Source organism: Patella vulgata, chromosome 7, assembly GCF_932274485.2.
Source record: "Patella vulgata chromosome 7, xgPatVulg1.2, whole genome shotgun sequence".
In the NCBI taxonomy this organism is placed as follows: domain Eukaryota; kingdom Metazoa; phylum Mollusca; class Gastropoda; family Patellidae; genus Patella; species Patella vulgata.
The window spans coordinates 36,294,651-36,312,466 of record NC_065885.2 but is presented as its reverse complement, the minus strand read 5'-3'; the positions used below and the strand labels follow the sequence as shown (position 1 = coordinate 36,312,466).

Genomic DNA, 17,816 nt, shown 5'->3' with positions numbered 1-17,816 from the left:
TCCGGTCTTAGCAGGGCTGATTTGCATTTTATGCTATCTTTCTTAATGTTGATATAAAATATAGTTATTAAATTGACTCGGGTTATTTGTGTTCTTATTATTGGAAAACATCAATAAAAGTTCTTACCACTTCACTGCCATTATGCAACGATAACATGTAGTGGCATACTGATGATTTCTCATGCTTAACTAGCACCAACAAGCTTATCAAATTCATGATAAGACGTTAACCTTCGAGAATGTAAGCCGATTGTGTTTGTGTTTTAGAAATGAAACGAAATAGGGTTTAACGTACTACACTGACTAATGATGACGAGCATACGCCATGCAGTATAATGCCTACTCTTACATTGAATTCCAACTGTCAATGGTTTATTTACGTGCACGCCAATGTGTACACGGAACCTGTGTTTTTCGTCCCATCCTAAAAAAAAATAGACAGGTTATCCGTCCTTTAGAAGCTCGTTCTTGTTTATTTTTTTAATAACATACGTATATTATGTTTTAAAATATAAAATGCTTTGTGTTAAACAGTTAGATACGCTTAGCTTTAAATTTATGGGCATGAGGCAGTATGTCTAATACGCTTTATAGAACATGTTTAATTTGAATTTTACCATCATGATTAATTGTTTTTCAAAAATTATTTTTATTCAAATACATTTATCTAAACAAATATTAAGAAAAATGACTATTGTGTTTGCTATCGAATAAAACCTGAACAAAACATAAAGAAATGGGACAGGGAGGCCCACATTACTAGTGCAAATACGTGTACAATGTAAAGTCAAAAACAAATTACAAATACACCTACTGTCAAGTGGTGGGTGGGGGTGGAAATAAGGAACCGTCGGAGAATTGCAGTTATAGAAATAAAATTTGAAATGATTGACAAAGTTTATCCATTCATAGAGAATAAATTCCAATTTCCTTCGTAAACATCGCTTTATTTACGTCTTATGTTTGAATTTATTATCTAATTATAAAGGTTCTATTTTTATGTTGTTAAACTTTACATATAATTTACATTGATATGGTCTATTCTGTGTTGGCCCTGACACACACCCTATAGTAATTTATATAATACTATAGTATTCTTATTTTTTGTCGTATTCAATGTCGAATTATTATTTTGATAGAAATGTAGTACAATAGGTATAGAAATGCTTGACTGAGTGCCCCAGTCGTAATGTATACACCAAATACCGATATATCATGAACGTGAACAAACATGACTGGTTTTACATTATAATATAGAATGGCTTAGAATATTATAAATGTGTTCACTCTGTATTGCCAATGTTATTGTACAATGCAGCCCGGAAAATAATTTTAATTTCTTGACTTGGGAAGTATGTTGTTCGCTGTTGAGGAAGTTATAATTATCTAAACAATAAGGATTCTATTCTAATGACACGGTAAGGATTTTCTGTAAACGAAATGAAAGGAAATGGTGTTTAACATCCTACTGTTGTGCTCCATCTGGGCTAATGAAGATGGGCGGAAAATTTTTTATCCGGACAGCGGCGCTACGGCCTACACTTATATCGAGTTTTACGTGCACGCCAATGTGTACACGGGACCTACGAACGACTATACGTTGTCGCTTCCCATGCCCTCTGTCCTGACACATCGGAAAATTCCGATGAACTTTTTCGAACAAAGCATGGGTCAACACGGGACCTCCAGATTAGCGAGCCAACATCTTACTCACTGAGCCACCGTGCCACCTACGCCATAAAAGCCACCGTCGTCTTCGTCATCCCTGTAGTATGGAAATGACCTACTTTGTGTTGAGTAAACGTCAAACCCCTTTTCTCTCTCGCATCATTCGGTTCGTGCCAAAAAGTATGTTAAACCCCGTTTTGAATGGTATAGGAATTTAACACCCAAAATACTACTTTAGTCATTTTGAGGCTAGTATATGCTAATTCCCCGTTATTTCTTAACGGGGGTGGAGTTTTGCTCGAACAGCAGGTTCCTGTCTAAATGTCAGCAACCTTTAAAACATCTGACCAAAGTAATGTACTGTTTGAATGTAAAGACTTGCTATTATGTGATTACGCATATCCGAGTATTCAAAACAGTCTTTATGAAGAATGGGTTGGTTTGTAAGAAAAGGATAGCAAAATTAGTATCACATTTTTGCTCGAGAAACTAATCCAAAATTTGAATGACTATAACTTGAGTTAGAATTGATGGATGTAAATAATTTTAGTAGAGGACAATACTAGGAATGTGTGACCATTTTTAACACAACGTCTTTTGAGGGTGTTTTCTGTATCAGACAAAATATGTTGAACGAAATGGGCTTGGTAGCGGGGGGTCTCTCAATAATTACACCGTTTTGAACCAGGAGTAATGTCGAAAATGGGGCAAACGGCGAAATAACCAGCCCTTGAAATGTTGTAATTCTTCTCTAAAAGTAATTGCAGATCACCAAGTCGTTAATTGTTTTTTATCCATGGTTAAATTTTGATTTATTAAAAATGGCACATGAAATCCAAAATGGCAGCTGCTCGCTCATAAACGACAGCCTTAATATATTCGTATTGATTCCATCAAATCATATAAACCAATGATTAAAAATATTAAATATAACACCATTAACGAATAAGATTAATCATATAATATTGTACTCATAAAATAACAATAAATTTGACACCAGTATAAATTAATAGATCGACAAAATAACCAATGTGTTTAATTATCAAGCATGAAATTAGCTTCTTTGTGATATAACTTACATACTGTTTGACTGACTGGGTTCATTGGATTTTAGGTTCATAATAATATTTTTGACCATTACAATATTATTACAGCATTTCTTGTTCTGCCAGAAAAGGGATAAATTTAACCTGATATGTAAAGCATCGCTTTGTTTTCCCCATTTCAGACAATAATTTGGCCATATTGTTTAGCACAGTTTTCTGACGAGTTTTCTAATATAAAAAACACCTTAAAAAAAAACATTTTTTTTATTTTGTATATTCTTATTTTTCTGGTATGTTCTTAATTATTTTTTATTCTGGCATATTCTGGACTTAATATACATATTAATATTTAATATTGCCTGACTCTTAACAGGTTCAACAACTAATCGAATGTTTTATGGATGTCCTGTTCCTCCACTGAATGAAACTCAAGGTAACATCTATTCAAGATAATAGGCAGAGATGAATTGGTTTCTCAATGTATGTTTGATTTCAGGTAAGTCGTCTGTCTTTGATACGTTTTCAAAAGTGTATTATTCAAAAGATGGAAAATGGAATTTAGCATCTTCTAAACATTGTCAATGGGGCATTAACTTATAATAATATTATTAAAATTTAACGGCTGTTGGAGGTGGGTGGTTGTGGGGTGTCACGTTCTATTATATAAATAGTGACATGGCGCACATAGACTGTGTGATTTTACTCTTTTTAAAACATGTTACCACTTCTAGGTTTGGGTGCGATGTTCTCTTAAGCTAACTTGTTTTGCTCCGCTTTTTATGTGAAGTATTTCATTGTATTTTCCTCGAATATTGCACTATTTCATTATGATTTAAAATTCTAGCGCAAGGTCTGTTTTTCGTTGAGTGATGGGGTGAAAATCCACAAGGAACTATCTACAGCGTAGGCATTAACCTGGTCACCCATCACACATACACATAATACTCGCTAAAAAAAAATACGTTAGTGAGTCACATATTTATAACAAAAGTTATATATGATGTTCTGTTAGGTGTGTTATTGTTTTCAATGTATAATCATTTACTTCACAGGTTTGTGGATTCAAGTTGTGGTGTTGACGCCAAATTATACAGTTACAAGATCTGTAATAGGGTGCCATACTGAATTGCTGTGGCAGATAAATTCAAGCAATATTGGCAATACCATAAACATTACAAAAGATGGGGTAAGGTTTAATTGAGATATATGCCCCTGATCCCAATAAAGGAACATGGGGGATTTGATGTGTTAATTTTTCGAACGTTCAGAAGAAATTTTGGTAGGTTCTTTGTGCATTTCAATAAACACACCACATCATCCTATATACATGATAAATTGGAAAAGAACCGAAGGCTTAGAAAACTTACAAAATGTGGTATTCTATTACACTACATATTCCTGGAGGAGTGGATATTCTTGTTCCAACGATAATTGAATCGAAGATAAGTTCATCGACACTATGTTTATGAGTAAATACCGTTAAAATCAAAAGTTCCATCTACAAAACATTGTAGAACGTTATTCATCCATTTTTTTACATCTCATTTAGGTACAGGTATTGTATTATCGAATAGAAGATTCAATACAGGATAAATCTGAAGGCAGATATGAGCTACATTTAAACAACATCTCAACTGGTGCAAAGGAAAGAGTCGTAAACGTGACTTTAATAATAACAAATGTAACTATGAATGATTCTGGTTTTTATGATGTTCTAATAGAAAATACAAGATATAATAGGATACGACTAGTTGTGGCGGGTAAGTGATAATCATTAAGTAAATTAGAAATAAACCTGTCTTTGTTATAGAAATAACTTTAAAGATACATTATGCAAAATTTAGATAAAAAGTTGGCCATTCTTGCTATAATAGCTAAATAATAGATAATGTAAAATGAAAATATTGAAAATTTCATTCAAATTACTTCATTCTGATCCAAGTTATCACTGTTTGTAGTTTTGACAAGACGTGTGTGCATAGTGGTAACCAGGACACTGGTATATTCGAGACTTAGCCTCTCTTTCCCATTGTTAAATTAGATTTTCAAACGGCGAACCGTTCTAATCTAGTTAAAATCTCGAGTATCCGATGCCATCGAGAGTTGATTATGGTCTTGTTTTGTTAATAAATATCGAATTAATAGTTTATATAACATTTCAGGCCCAAAGAAAGACCTGAAATAGGCAGATTTAGTTATTGCACAATGTATGTTTAAACAGACGTTTTAAATGCAATTTATAAGTGACATTATGGGGAATACTACAGGACTTTTTTGTGGCATTACAACCTCGTACATTCAAAAGAATATTAATGTGTATGTTTTAGGTCGTTCTAATTCGCATTCTATGATAATGGTTTAAACATGGATGGCATTCTAAGATATTGTTTTAAATGTTGCATTCTAAGATTGTGTTTCAAAGTTTGCATTCTCAGATAATGTTTAAATGTTGCATTCTAAGATAGTGTTTAAAATGTGGGATACCCATCCCGTTTCGGGTTTTATCTGTGACATAACAACTTCACAAAATATTTATATGCGGCATAATAACCTCGTGTGGGCATATGTTTATTATCATCCATATATTATTAAAGTAACCATATTTTACTTTTCCTGTTTGTAGATTTTAAGTGGAAAAATGCTTTAAATCAAATAGAAATTCGAGTAGGCGATATTGTAAATATCATATGGAAATATGAAACTTCTTCTACAGAGTTCGATATCATACTGTACAGAGTATTTTCAGCTAGTCGGAAAACCAGAGTGAGTGAATTATAAACATATATCTTTTGGGAGTTTGCATAGCTAATATTATTATTGTATGTTGAACCTGGTCATTTCTTAACATTTAATATTCAAGAAATGTAAAATCCTGGTCGATCTCGGATTATAATACGGTTGAAATATATACTGATATGTTTCAAAAATACTCTATCAATGGCTCTCTTTGTAGTTACTTTATCTGTAACGAAATGAAATGAAATGGGGTTTAACGTTCTACTGTTCTGTTTCGACTGGGCTAATGAAGACGGACATACGCCATACAGTGTGCTATGGAGAAATTTTGCCCTGACTGCGGCGCTACGGCCTACTCTTATGTCGAATTCAAACTGCCAAGGGTTTTTTACGTGCACGCCAATTTGTACACGAGACCTCGGTTTTTTGTGACATCCGAACAACTAGACAGCTGTCCTTGTCAGGCCTCTCGTTCTGCACCATTGACAAGGCGAAACCATGTCGTTATCTGTTATTTCAGAATGAACAGTTGGCACGGTGGTCTAATGGGTTCCTAAAAGAACAAAGTGGAAATAATAGAATGTTGGCCGAACTTGTATCAGGCCCAGATGGTAAAATAGGGAGAGTAGAACTCAGAATACTGGATATAGAACCTGAAGATATAAACTATGTCTATAAAATTGGAGTTCAGTTTAATGGGGACTGCATTGTGTATGACGAACCCGTTACTCTTCGGGAAAGTAAGTTGTTGATTTATAAATTTATTGTCGCTTTTCTCAACAAGGTGTAATATCAGTATTTAAAAAATTAACACTTCATAATGGTTGATAATAATCTATTAAACTTCTGAAACAGCTCCAGGCAATTAATGTCATCAAATATTCTAGGAACCCATCACTAAATTAATTTAACTTAAAAAGGAAATTTATGAGTATCTAAAGCGGAAGTATTACATCAATACTAATTTACAGGAATGTCCCAGGTGGTGTGGTATTGAAATCGATTTTTAAAAATAATACTCTACTAATTACTTGGATACATTTTATTTCTGGGTGTATAGGTAATGAGTTTTATTGGTTAACGCATACAGATCCATTGATAACTACTCCGAGGAAGAGTGTGAACCTAGTTTGGGAATACCATAGTAAAAGACTTGCCGACAAAATTATCTTTACCCGATATAGCAATGTTACGTCAAAGGTAAGATATGGTCTAAGTATTGTTCTTTAGAGAAATGAAATAAATAAACGTAACATTAAATGACACTTAGCTTCAATTTAGTGCATAAAAGTAGAATATTACAAAAAATTAAATATAGCGGTGTTATATCAGTAGAAATACTGACCATAACTTATTTTTTGTTATGGTCCTTAAAATAATTTTGGACCGATAATCGATGCCTATTCGTTTTATTGCGGATGGTTTGAAAGTTTAATCTGGAAACGTCCATAATGCTTGACTAATAATTAAATCAAATAACCATTAAAATATTTGTTTCTTTTTAGTATGAAAAGGTGGGAATGTGGAGCAGAATGAACGGATTTGAAACATATATTAACTCAACAGAATTTGATCTCAATAAAGTTATTGACGATAAAAATGAGGAGGAAAGAATAATTCTAGGTGTTTCAAAACCAATCACTGCAGACATTAACAGCCTTTACTACTGTCGTGTTTTCATTGGAGATACTTTCAGCAGCATTTCACAAATTCAATTGATAACTGAGCGTAAGTAACGTGTTTGACTAGTTCAATATCTATTTTCTCAACATGAAACCTGTGTATCCATTTATAAATAAATTATATTATACGGTTATAGAAATGAAATGGGGTTTAACGTCCTTCTTTCTGCACCAACCGACATAATGTGTGTCATAATTTACCCGGTGTTTCCGCCTATTTATCCGGCTGTCAGGAGACATTTACGGGCACATCAACATATACACGGGATCAGGTGTGGGTTTCTTTATCTCTGATCCGATGCGAACGACTATAAACTGCTCCTTGCTAGGCGTCCCATTCCTTTACCACATACAAGGGAATCCAGAAACCTCATGTTTAGTTGGTGATTTTATAGGGAATAATTTACAAGCTAGATATTACAAATGCTATCTATAGTGACTTCGCCCGAGATTTTTCATGGGAGCATTTGGCTCAAGATTAGTGAGCTAGTGACTTACTAAAAGGGTCACATTTTATATATTATTTTTTTTTTACAGGACCAAAATTAATTCCAGTAGACAGTGTGTTTATAACGGATATTGGGGATTCTGTAAAGTTCATCTGGGCGTATCAGTATCGTTTTACAGCAGCCACCATTTCTATCAAACGTAAAAATTATTACGACGAAAAGGTATATGATTCTAGTTTATTACCTCCCTTTGGGTTGTTTTATTCTTTATTTTCAAAATAAGTATTCTTCATGTAGAATTAAACATTTTGTTTCAGATTGAGGAGCTGGGTTATTGGTATCGACATAAATTTGAATTAATGATAAAAGATACACATAAGTTGTTATTTCAAATAACACCAAATACTACCTATTCGAATGGATCAGCTGCAACGATTACTGTTATGATAGTTAATACAACGGACGATGATTTAAATAGTGTATACATATGTTCTGTGACATTTACTGATGGTGAGACGTCTTCCTCACAAATTGCACCTGAGTGGAGTAAGTAAAAGTTAAAATACAGTTTAGCGTATTTATAAAACGGAATCTCTTTTAAGAAAATAACATTAAGACGATGCTAAGTATTATGCCTAAAGTCTACTACTTTCATATTTATAAGCCAGAAAATAAAATTCAGGGGCAAATATAAACAGTCAATAATTACTATTCAACAACTAGGAAGGAAACAAGATATACAATCCCCCTTTCTCTTTAGTTTACTCCATTACCAACTCAGTAGACTCAGTTTAGCAAACAATTTTGTACTTGCCTGTTCTCTAGCATCATTGTACTTTTTACCACAGAAATACGAGTGGTTATGAAATAATTCCGTGGTTTTAACCGAAAGGCGTATTTTCTATTTTTTGACAAAGAAAAGTGAGATCAAAGATCGCTAGCTTTGATCCCGCCTTTGTCAAAAAATAAAATGGCAGGACATTGAATCTTGTTAGAGCTATGGATATTGTTTAAGACCGAAGAATTGCCATAAAGGCTCAGAAATTAATAAAGCCCCAAAAAGCTAATGAAAGTTCGAAGCACGCTATTGGTTTTATTATTTTTTTTTATTTTTTTTTTTTGTCGAAAATGACAAATGGTTAGACCATTATGGTAAGACTACCTTATATTAATTATGGTTGGAAGAAAGTTTATATATTTGCATTTTAGACTGAAATGTTGTCCCTTTGTGTGTATTTGTTTGACAAGAAACTACCTTACTTTATTAAAATTCTCTCTTTCACAGATGTCACATATAATACACAGATGTCTGAAATCACAGCCAATGATATCAGTTTTATCAAGAAGCCAGTGAACGTATTTTTTATGGTAATTGCCGGTTTTGTTTTATTGTGTGTAATAATAACAATTAGTGTTTATATACGAGATAAATTCCATCACCAATCAGCCCGTTATCACGTAGATAAAGTTCATCACAAGGATAACTTTTGCCAACTTTCACAGTTAAGGGACCCCGGAAGTGTTTCATTGTTATAGCCACATTCGATTATCTTAAAATCACAAAATAAACGTTTTGTTTTGATTTTATATTTGGTACTCATCAGAACATCTGAATGTGTGGGCCGAGAAATTGCCTGTGTTGACATACCTGGATGCGTTTTCTGATGAAATGTAGAGATTTAAAAACCCAAATGTACATCTGAATCTGTTAGCAGAGCGCGGTTGTGGTAGAAAATAGGATCGATTAACATGTAGTGCAAAATTTAGACTGTGGTTTTATGAGAGTAGAACTTTCCATTTTACAGGAACACCAGTACTTACTGCAAATATACAACTTGTTTGTACCTTATCGCTATTGCTGTTTTAGCAAGATACAAATTGTTCAGTCTTATCTAGGATTGTGCTTTGTAGTAATCCCAATGATGGGTTACATTTTAAACAGGATATTTTTGCTAAATATTCTCTAGAATATACACAGAATTTTGTTTTGTATCAATGTTAATGAGACTACTTATATTGTAACTAAAAAATAGTCGTGAAAAGTATAATAATGAATGGGTGTTACTTTCCAACTAGAACATCGCCGGTTTGTGTTCCAACATTTATTGTAAATATTTACTTTTTATTCATCACAATAAACTTGATATTCCCGTGAGTTTAAAAGTATTAAATGCTATTTTTGTAATCAGTATGGTAATGCCACTGCCATAGGGATCAACATAGGTAGAGGCTATTCCTCAATCCAAACTTTTAATAACATATTGTTTACAGAACAAAATTTCCACTGTCAGCTCGAGCTTTTCATGTAAAAAGACCCCAATAAACAAGCAACTGTGGAACTTGCAGGCTATTCAAGAATAGTTGCATATAGGCTACAAGTATGTCCTGCTTTGTACGATAAACATACGCAAACGTTCTCTAATCAGCAATGAAAATTTATAAGGAATAAAAGGACCGATCATGGCAGATACATGACAAACAACGTTCATTAACAAGAGCATCGCTATCGCTTCAATATACGTCCACATTCCTACTTTGATTGATATGGTACTTTTTAAAATGAAAAGAATGAATAAAATGGCTGTAATATGACAAGAGGCAGAAAAGGCTAGGCGTTGGGTTTGTTTTGCCAATTTACAGAGAAAATATTAACAAAAAAGTGAGTGTGACACTGCCCAGGAGGGTCGGGCGGGGCACGCACCAAAATACATAGTTGCTGTCTTTACGGTATAAGTAATAAATATGCAAAGTTTCAAGATGATCCATTAAAAATTGCAGCCTGTAAAAGATAAATACAAAAATTGGGCGTGGCTCTGCCCCTGGGGATTGGATATGGAACAATATAAATAAGTATCACTCTGTTATTTGAACAAAATCTATTAATTATTGCACCCTGTAGAGTATTTACCGATAAAAACTAACAAAAATTTGGGTGTGGGTGTCGGGACATGCACCAAAATAAATAGTTGGTATCCTTACAGTATAAGGAATAAAGATGATCCATTTAGAATTCCAGCCTGTAGACAAAAACACTAAAATTGGGCCTGGCTCTGCCCTGGGGGGTTGGACAAGGACCAATATATATATAGGTACCAGCCGATGCTGGAGCATTCCGAATTGGATCCAAATCTGTTAATAATTGCAACCTGTATATCATTTACAGACAAAATATCAACAAAAAGTGGGTGTCGCACCGCCGAAAGGGCAGGGGGTGGGGGGCGTGCACCAACATCAATAGTTGCCGTCCTTAGGGTATAAGGAATAAGTTCCAAGATAATCCATTCAGAATCGTGGGCCATCGGGCGCTAAAGGCAAAAATTGGGGCCTGTGGGCGACACACAGACACACAAAAAGAAAATGGACGTGGGTTTGCCCCCGGGGGTTGGACATGCACCCCAAACAATAGGAATGTTCCTTAGGCTACAAAGAATAGGTATGCAAAGTTTCAAGATGATAGTTAAGAAATGTGGCCTGTAGACGACAAACAAACAAATACAAGAAATGGGCGTGGCTCTGCCCCTTTGGGTCGGGTATGCACCAAAAACAATAGGGGTCATCTTTAGTGTATAAGGAATACGTATGTAAAGTTTCAAGATGATCACTCAGCCCATTGTTTTGTATTATAGAATTCCGCTGTGAAATCTTTGGTAAAATCGGCGTACGTATAATTCGCCATTATTCTGATATATATATTAAAATCGTCTCTTATCAAACACATGGCCGTAACTAGCTCAGAGCAACGAGGGGACGGGAAGTGTTCTCAAGGGTGTTGTAAAATTGACGGACAATGTATATCTATTCTTTTTATGGTCGACAATTGTTCACAAGGGGGGGGGGCGAAACTAGTTACGGGCCTAATTAAACATTGACTAAAAAATCTATCGCTGCTAGACAGGATTCGTAGCGATCTGTAAAGCTTTCCAATTTGAAAGAATTGTTTTCTTTTATCAAGCTTTGTTTAAAAATGAACGACGGATAAATGAAATGAAATAGTTTTAACATCCTACTGTTCTGCCCCAACTAAGGTAATAAAGATTGGAACATTTAGCTTTATTCTATATTAGATAAACCACTCATTTTAAATGTCCAAGCGTTTTGACAAGGTAACTTATTGAATGGTATAGGTGGAAGAGTGATATCAATACCACTGGTAGGTCTGGCTTTCCACGAGATTGTGCCCGAATATCCCAACATCGTGACTGCTGTCGTTGGTGTAGTTACAGGAGCACCCAAGTTTAGTGTAAAGCTGTCGGGCCAGTAAAATGAAATGGCATATACAATGGTACCCTTTTTAGTATACCTGGAAGATAAAGGACATTGATGATAAATACTATATTGTCGAGGGTGATTTTCAGTTTTGATTTTCATGTTAAAGGTTCGGTACCAGAAACGATTTCCACCAGAGACAAATATTTAATAAATAGTTTCAAAGTCGTGACAAGCATAATACTAATAGCTTATTCCTTTATTTGCATATGTAACTAGCTGTGACTTGGCGGAGTATAAAACAAACAGCAAATGCAATAGATAAAGCTGCATAGGCGTACGAGACGGGACAGGGGGCAGTTGCAGATCTCATTTTGGGGAAAGTTGACCTTTCTGGCAGACAGGTAAAGTGAAGAAAAAATATTATGATATAATCTAGTTGGCAAAATAAAGTGCCTGAAGTCTAATAAAACACCAAATTTACGTTTCTGTTTATTGAATATCACGAATTTGTACTGAACTGAACATGGATTAATACATTTTGTCTGGAGCTTGACAAAATATCATCTAGTTGGCAAAATAAAGCGCCTGAATTCTAATAAAACGCTAATTTTACTTTTCTTTTAATTGCAAGCACGAATTTAAACTGAATTTACTATATGGATTAAAACATTTTGTCTGGAACCGCACCGCTTTTTGCGACATTTTGCGGGCGTTGATTATTATTTACGAATGCAGCTCCTATAGAGTTGAATTTCAGTTGCAAAACCATTGGAAAACTTTGGAGTTGCTTGACTACCGGGCTAGAATAGCAATAAAACGCATCTGCGGCGTTTAAATTTTCACAATTTTCTCGGGAAGAGCGAGTTCACCATACCATGCGACGACCGTCGCTCCGTGTACTAAAGGATTGATTGGTTGTTTGGAATTCAGGTCAGCCACCTAAGTTAGGCTATATTGGACCAATTTTTTTGAAGTTGCTGTAATCACGGACTCGAATAGCAGGCCCCTAACCGGTAAGCTCTAAACGATTTTTTTAGGGCATTTAAGGTCGGCCCCTTTAACGTTCATCGGGTCCGTACGCTTACGGGCCTGTAACCCAAAAATGCATAGATAGCCTTGATTGTTTCTTAATAGAAAGATGATAGCCATACAAAGCGTGTAAATACGCCCAGACAGCAGCTTTGTCGATGGTACTCGAGGTTGTACAGTATTCAGCTTACCAAGAACAAGAAGATTACCAAGTAGTGAATGGAACCTTTCTAATCAATATCATAATTACAATAAAGCAAGTCTTACCAAAGACCTCGCGCTATGGTATCATTCTGATGTATCCACGGCCGAGTACCTTTGATGCCCTCATTATTAACAGATAACCATGCTCCCATATCTCGTAGTCTTTCTTCAAATATAGGAGCAATTGTTCCAGATGATGTCGGTCCTATATTCATCAACATGTTACCCCCATAGCTACAATCGAAAATCGAATATAATTGATGAAATATTGGATATAACTAATTACCACATTATAATAAACATCCGCCTGACTGTAAACATTGGGACAGTGGTGGAAATAATTCTACATGTGCTCAATACGTTGTTTGTAACGTTTGCTCCCCTGTTACCTAAATTACTGAAAAGGGCGTTTGTGGATAAACAGTGAAACAGCACTATAATGGGCCGTTTTGCGGTTCACGACGTTTCAGTGAAATAAGGTGAAATAGTTAAATTTGTGTGTGAATTTGTTTCCCTCAATAAATATCTTACTACATAAAAAGACGTCCCACAAATAAGGTCAATAATCATTCGCAGAAACTTCCGGATGCTAATTATCCAGCCCAGCTTTGCTTTTATTGTTTATCAATATATTGGCAATTGTTTTTGTTTCATCTCGTACGGTGCTGTTGTCAAAATAAATATACACGTATAAATATTCATATACCTTACTGTTCGAATTAATGTGGTCAAGGCCACCCTTGTAGAGACGTAATTATCCAATACTGCGTTTCGTCGATATCCCCATGAACTCAAATCTACAGTAACTGCAGTCTCCCATTTCCTTTCCAAAAGATGTCCTGTAGAACACGAATTGAAATGACATAGGGTTTATAACGCCATGCACCTGCCGGACTAATAAAGATGGCCCTAAAAACGGCTTCGGCAAGTAAGTACACTAAATAGAGGGTTTTATGTCACATTAACACAGGGGTTATCATTGTTGGGGGTTGGATGGCTGAATGGTTAGCGTGCGCGCGCTGTATCATAAAGTCTGTCATTGAGTCGACTGGCGTGGTTTCGAATCCCCGGTTGTACATGCAAGGAGTAGGGTCGCCTGTCCAACCTCGTGGGTTTTCTTCGGGGCCTCCGGTTTCCTCCCACTGCTAAAGACCCCTACGCGTAAGCGAATTATGTAAATAAGATTAAACCATATGTTAGTCCCGAAATGACCTAGTTTGTGTCGAGTGGACGTTAAACCCTATTTTTTTTTCTCTCTCTCTCTCTCTCTCTTGAGCACATTTCGCTTCACCCCTAAGGAATGGACGACAATACAATACTCACAATAATAATGCAATACTTTTTGTCAGCCCTACAGACACTGCCCCTAGCAAACGGAATGTGAATTTATTAATTTGCAATGGGATATTCAATTATATAACAGCTCAGCTACATCACGTCCATGCACGTGAACTACTGGATACAGTTCCCATATCAGGCCCACAGATTCTACCTGTTGATTGAAAAATCACCACGCACATGCTAGACCTACACCGGTATGTATTTGAATTATGATAATATACATTATTGACTAATCCATTATTTAACATCAAAGATTAATGCTATACGTAATTCCCTGGTAAAATTTAGGATTGTATGGTATTACAGTTATAAAGTTTAAACCTGGTTGGTATCTGTCAGCACAGGTCAAGAATCCACCATGACGGCAGCTGGTACCAGTTCCCCATCTATCATTAGTAACTACTGTATCTTTGACTGGGCTGTATATAATGTAGAAACATCAAGAAAACATGAGGAATTAAATAGACACTGTTATCGATTAAATCAGGAATGTCCACACGACATGTTTTAGTGATACACAAGTAACACAAAAACTAACACATGTCCCAGGCCCCCACCACTACCAATAGGACAATGGGTTCTGGGTGATTCTTAATTTGTTACCACGACGTTACTATCTAAAATCAATTACATAAGCGTGGTTATTGCCAAAGAACATAATAGCATGCCCTTTATTCGGTTTATTATAGTAATATACAAGAGCACACCATAAATGTTACTAACCTGTCATTATAAAGCCATGCAAGGAATTCCAGGGCTTGCCAATATTCTGGACTCCCACCATAGGCCCCGTCAGACCAAATGACGTCAGGTTTATAAGTTTTGATCAATTCATAAAGTTCTGGCAAAGTTTTATCCTGATATAAGTAGAAAGACAAAAGGGTACTAAGTAATTTATTTCTAAAAACGGCCGCTGTAACTTGGCCATCAATAAATTATTTTCCATTAGGTTTTGATATACTATGGACCCAAAAAGATTAGGGCGGATGATCAAATGAACAAACTTTAATCATAGACATCACAGGAAACTATAGTTGACGCGAATTTTCATGTAAATATATCTGATTTATTACTGCACTGGGTGTGGTATTTTTTTGATATCCCTCGACCATGTACTGTGTAGGAAGCTTACATATTAAATACTCACGAAAACAAAATCTTGGGTTGTAAAGTTATTTGCTTTGTCTCTTAAATAAAGAGGATTGAACCACTCAAAAAGAGAATGATATAATCCGAAATGGAGAGATGTGTTACTTCTAATAGCTGCAGCTAGTTCACCTGAAATAATGTTAAAACGTTTTACGATTAATTAAAGGAAACTGCAAAAACTAAACATCAGATATAGAACAAATTCCAATACGAGACCACCTGTCAAATTGTGTACTAACATTACAAATCCTCTATTATATAAGTCCAATAACAAGCCGTAACTCTTGCTCCAGAATGGATATCCTGTCGATCAATAGCAATTACTTAAAAATCGACTTGGTCACTTATAGTGAGGACACAAGCTCCAGATCCGTGACAATTTTCGGGTAAACAGTTCGACGATGGTTTCTGGTAGATATTTGGAGTTTGCTACCTATGAAAACTACGGGCTAGCTTCGGGATTGCGCAAATCCAAAATGGTCTGAAATAGAAATTGACATATATTGTTGGTGAAATGACCTGTGTAATACATCATTTTATCGGTTTAGCTGGACAGTGATCTATTCGTCTCACAAACGGTTGATCCAAAATAGCGGCCATCTTGGATTTTCGGCTCTCCCGAAGTTAGCCCGTAGTTTTCAGAGGTGGCAAACTCCAAATATCTTTACTAGAGACCCTTCTACCTGAAACCTTCATCAAATGTTGTTTTCCGAAAAATTGCCACTAATCTGGGGTTGTGCCTGGACTATTAGTGGTCTGAAAGTAGACTTCTAAAACCGCTAGGACTATAGAAATACATACAAACCTACAATATCCCTTTTAGGTCCAACTGACATAGAATTCCAGTTAAAGGAATGGTTAGTAGGCCAATTACAGAAACCTTCGTGGTGTTTAGCAGTGAAAACCATATACCTGAAAGCACGACGCATCTAGCTTAGAAACTCTTAGCAGTAAAATGTAAATACACCACTAGTGGGTTTATCAGAGTATTGCAACAGAGCTGGTAGTGACTTGAAGAATTCGTTGACGTTACATTTACTCGGTGCCAGATGCCTGGAACAGATTCTCCCCATTCATTGGCGTCAGCATATTTAAAGTCTAACTTGTAATTATTTTCCATAAAATCTCAACATTCCATGGTAGCTTTTGACCTGGCTCACCCACAAGGAGATCCTAGTTTAATCCCTGTGTTGGCTGGGAAACGTCCTGGGATTGTTAGCATGGTTTCCCCATGTCAATGGTGTAGGACGGACGGGACTCAAAAATGAGGCCCCGTGTACCCATTGGTGTGTATGTAATTGAAATTCGACGAAGAGTAGTCGCAAGCCCCACTGTCCGGTTAGTGAAAAAACAATAGGACGTTAAGCCCCATTTCCACTAAGTACCACCAAATCGTGGGAGCAATATACAGAATTTGCTTCATCGTACCATACTGGAAGCGGTCGTAAATCTAAAGAATTCCAACTCTGTTTATATCGGACTCCATTATAATTGGCGCAAATGGCAATGACATATGTCTACGATGTGGTTTTCGAATTCCTTAGTGACCTTTCATATAGACAACGTAATTTTGGTTGCCTTTCTTTATCTGTGGTATATATTTTTAAGCTATAAATGGCAACGTTAATATCAAAACGTAGATACACTGCCTCTCCTTGACCCGATTTTCTTTTTAAAAAAATATCACACATTTTAATATCTTTAGTAGGCTACTATCTATTATCAAGGGAAACCTTATCAGTAATGGACATCAAAAGGATGTGTTGCTATTGAATAATATAAGAGTTGACCTGGAATCTTATATAATGTTAAATGGTCTCCGAACATTATGAAAGATCCCATAAACATTGTATTATACTTACTCAGCTCCCGATGCCTGAAACAGATTCGCCCATTCATTGGCATCAAAGAACTCAGCTGTAAAATCTTTAGCAAAATCGGCATACATGAAATCAGGTCTGTAATTTTTCGCCATGTAGTCTATGTATGGTTGTAGTTTTTGACCTTTCCAGTACCACCAGAGCCATTCGCTTGCATGGTCAGGCGAGTAACCAGGAACAGAAAATACTCCCCAGTGTATAAAAATACCAAATTTTGCCTCATCATACCAGGCAGGCAATGGACGCGAATCTAGCGATTGCCAGTTCGGTTCATAACGAATTCCATGTACATACGCAACTGACAGAATAATTAGAGGTAATAGTAATGCCATTTTTGTGTAAGTCGGAGATGTCAGTTTGTGAAAATGTTTTATATAATCAGTCTTATCTATAGATCAGTTTATATAGAACAGAATAGTATCC

General features: G+C 35.7%; 2 protein-coding genes across 2 annotated transcripts; one reads left to right on the top strand and one right to left on the bottom strand.

Annotated features, from left to right (window-relative positions):
* Positions 1-1,265: 1,265 nt before the first annotated feature.
* Positions 1,266-10,136, top strand: LOC126827396 (uncharacterized). Its single transcript, XM_050556697.2, has 11 exons — positions 1,266-1,418; positions 3,088-3,210; positions 3,767-3,900; positions 4,264-4,474; positions 5,338-5,477; positions 5,971-6,190; positions 6,511-6,650; positions 6,956-7,178; positions 7,670-7,803; positions 7,899-8,127; positions 8,867-10,136. The coding sequence occupies exons 2-11, from the start codon at positions 3,177-3,179 to the stop codon at positions 9,115-9,117; spliced, it is 1,716 nt and encodes a 571-aa protein (XP_050412654.1). The 5' UTR covers positions 1,266-1,418; positions 3,088-3,176; the 3' UTR covers positions 9,118-10,136.
* A 1,495-nt stretch (positions 10,137-11,631) lies between these two features.
* LOC130013570 (alpha-L-fucosidase-like) lies at positions 11,632-17,725 on the bottom strand. Its single transcript, XM_056102281.1, has 8 exons — positions 17,376-17,725; positions 16,319-16,425; positions 15,512-15,642; positions 15,088-15,221; positions 14,686-14,783; positions 13,730-13,862; positions 13,087-13,257; positions 11,632-11,881 (listed from the first exon to the last, which is right to left on the bottom strand). The coding sequence occupies exons 1-8, from the start codon at positions 17,723-17,725 to the stop codon at positions 11,632-11,634; spliced, it is 1,374 nt and encodes a 457-aa protein (XP_055958256.1).
* Positions 17,726-17,816: the final 91 nt, after the last annotated feature.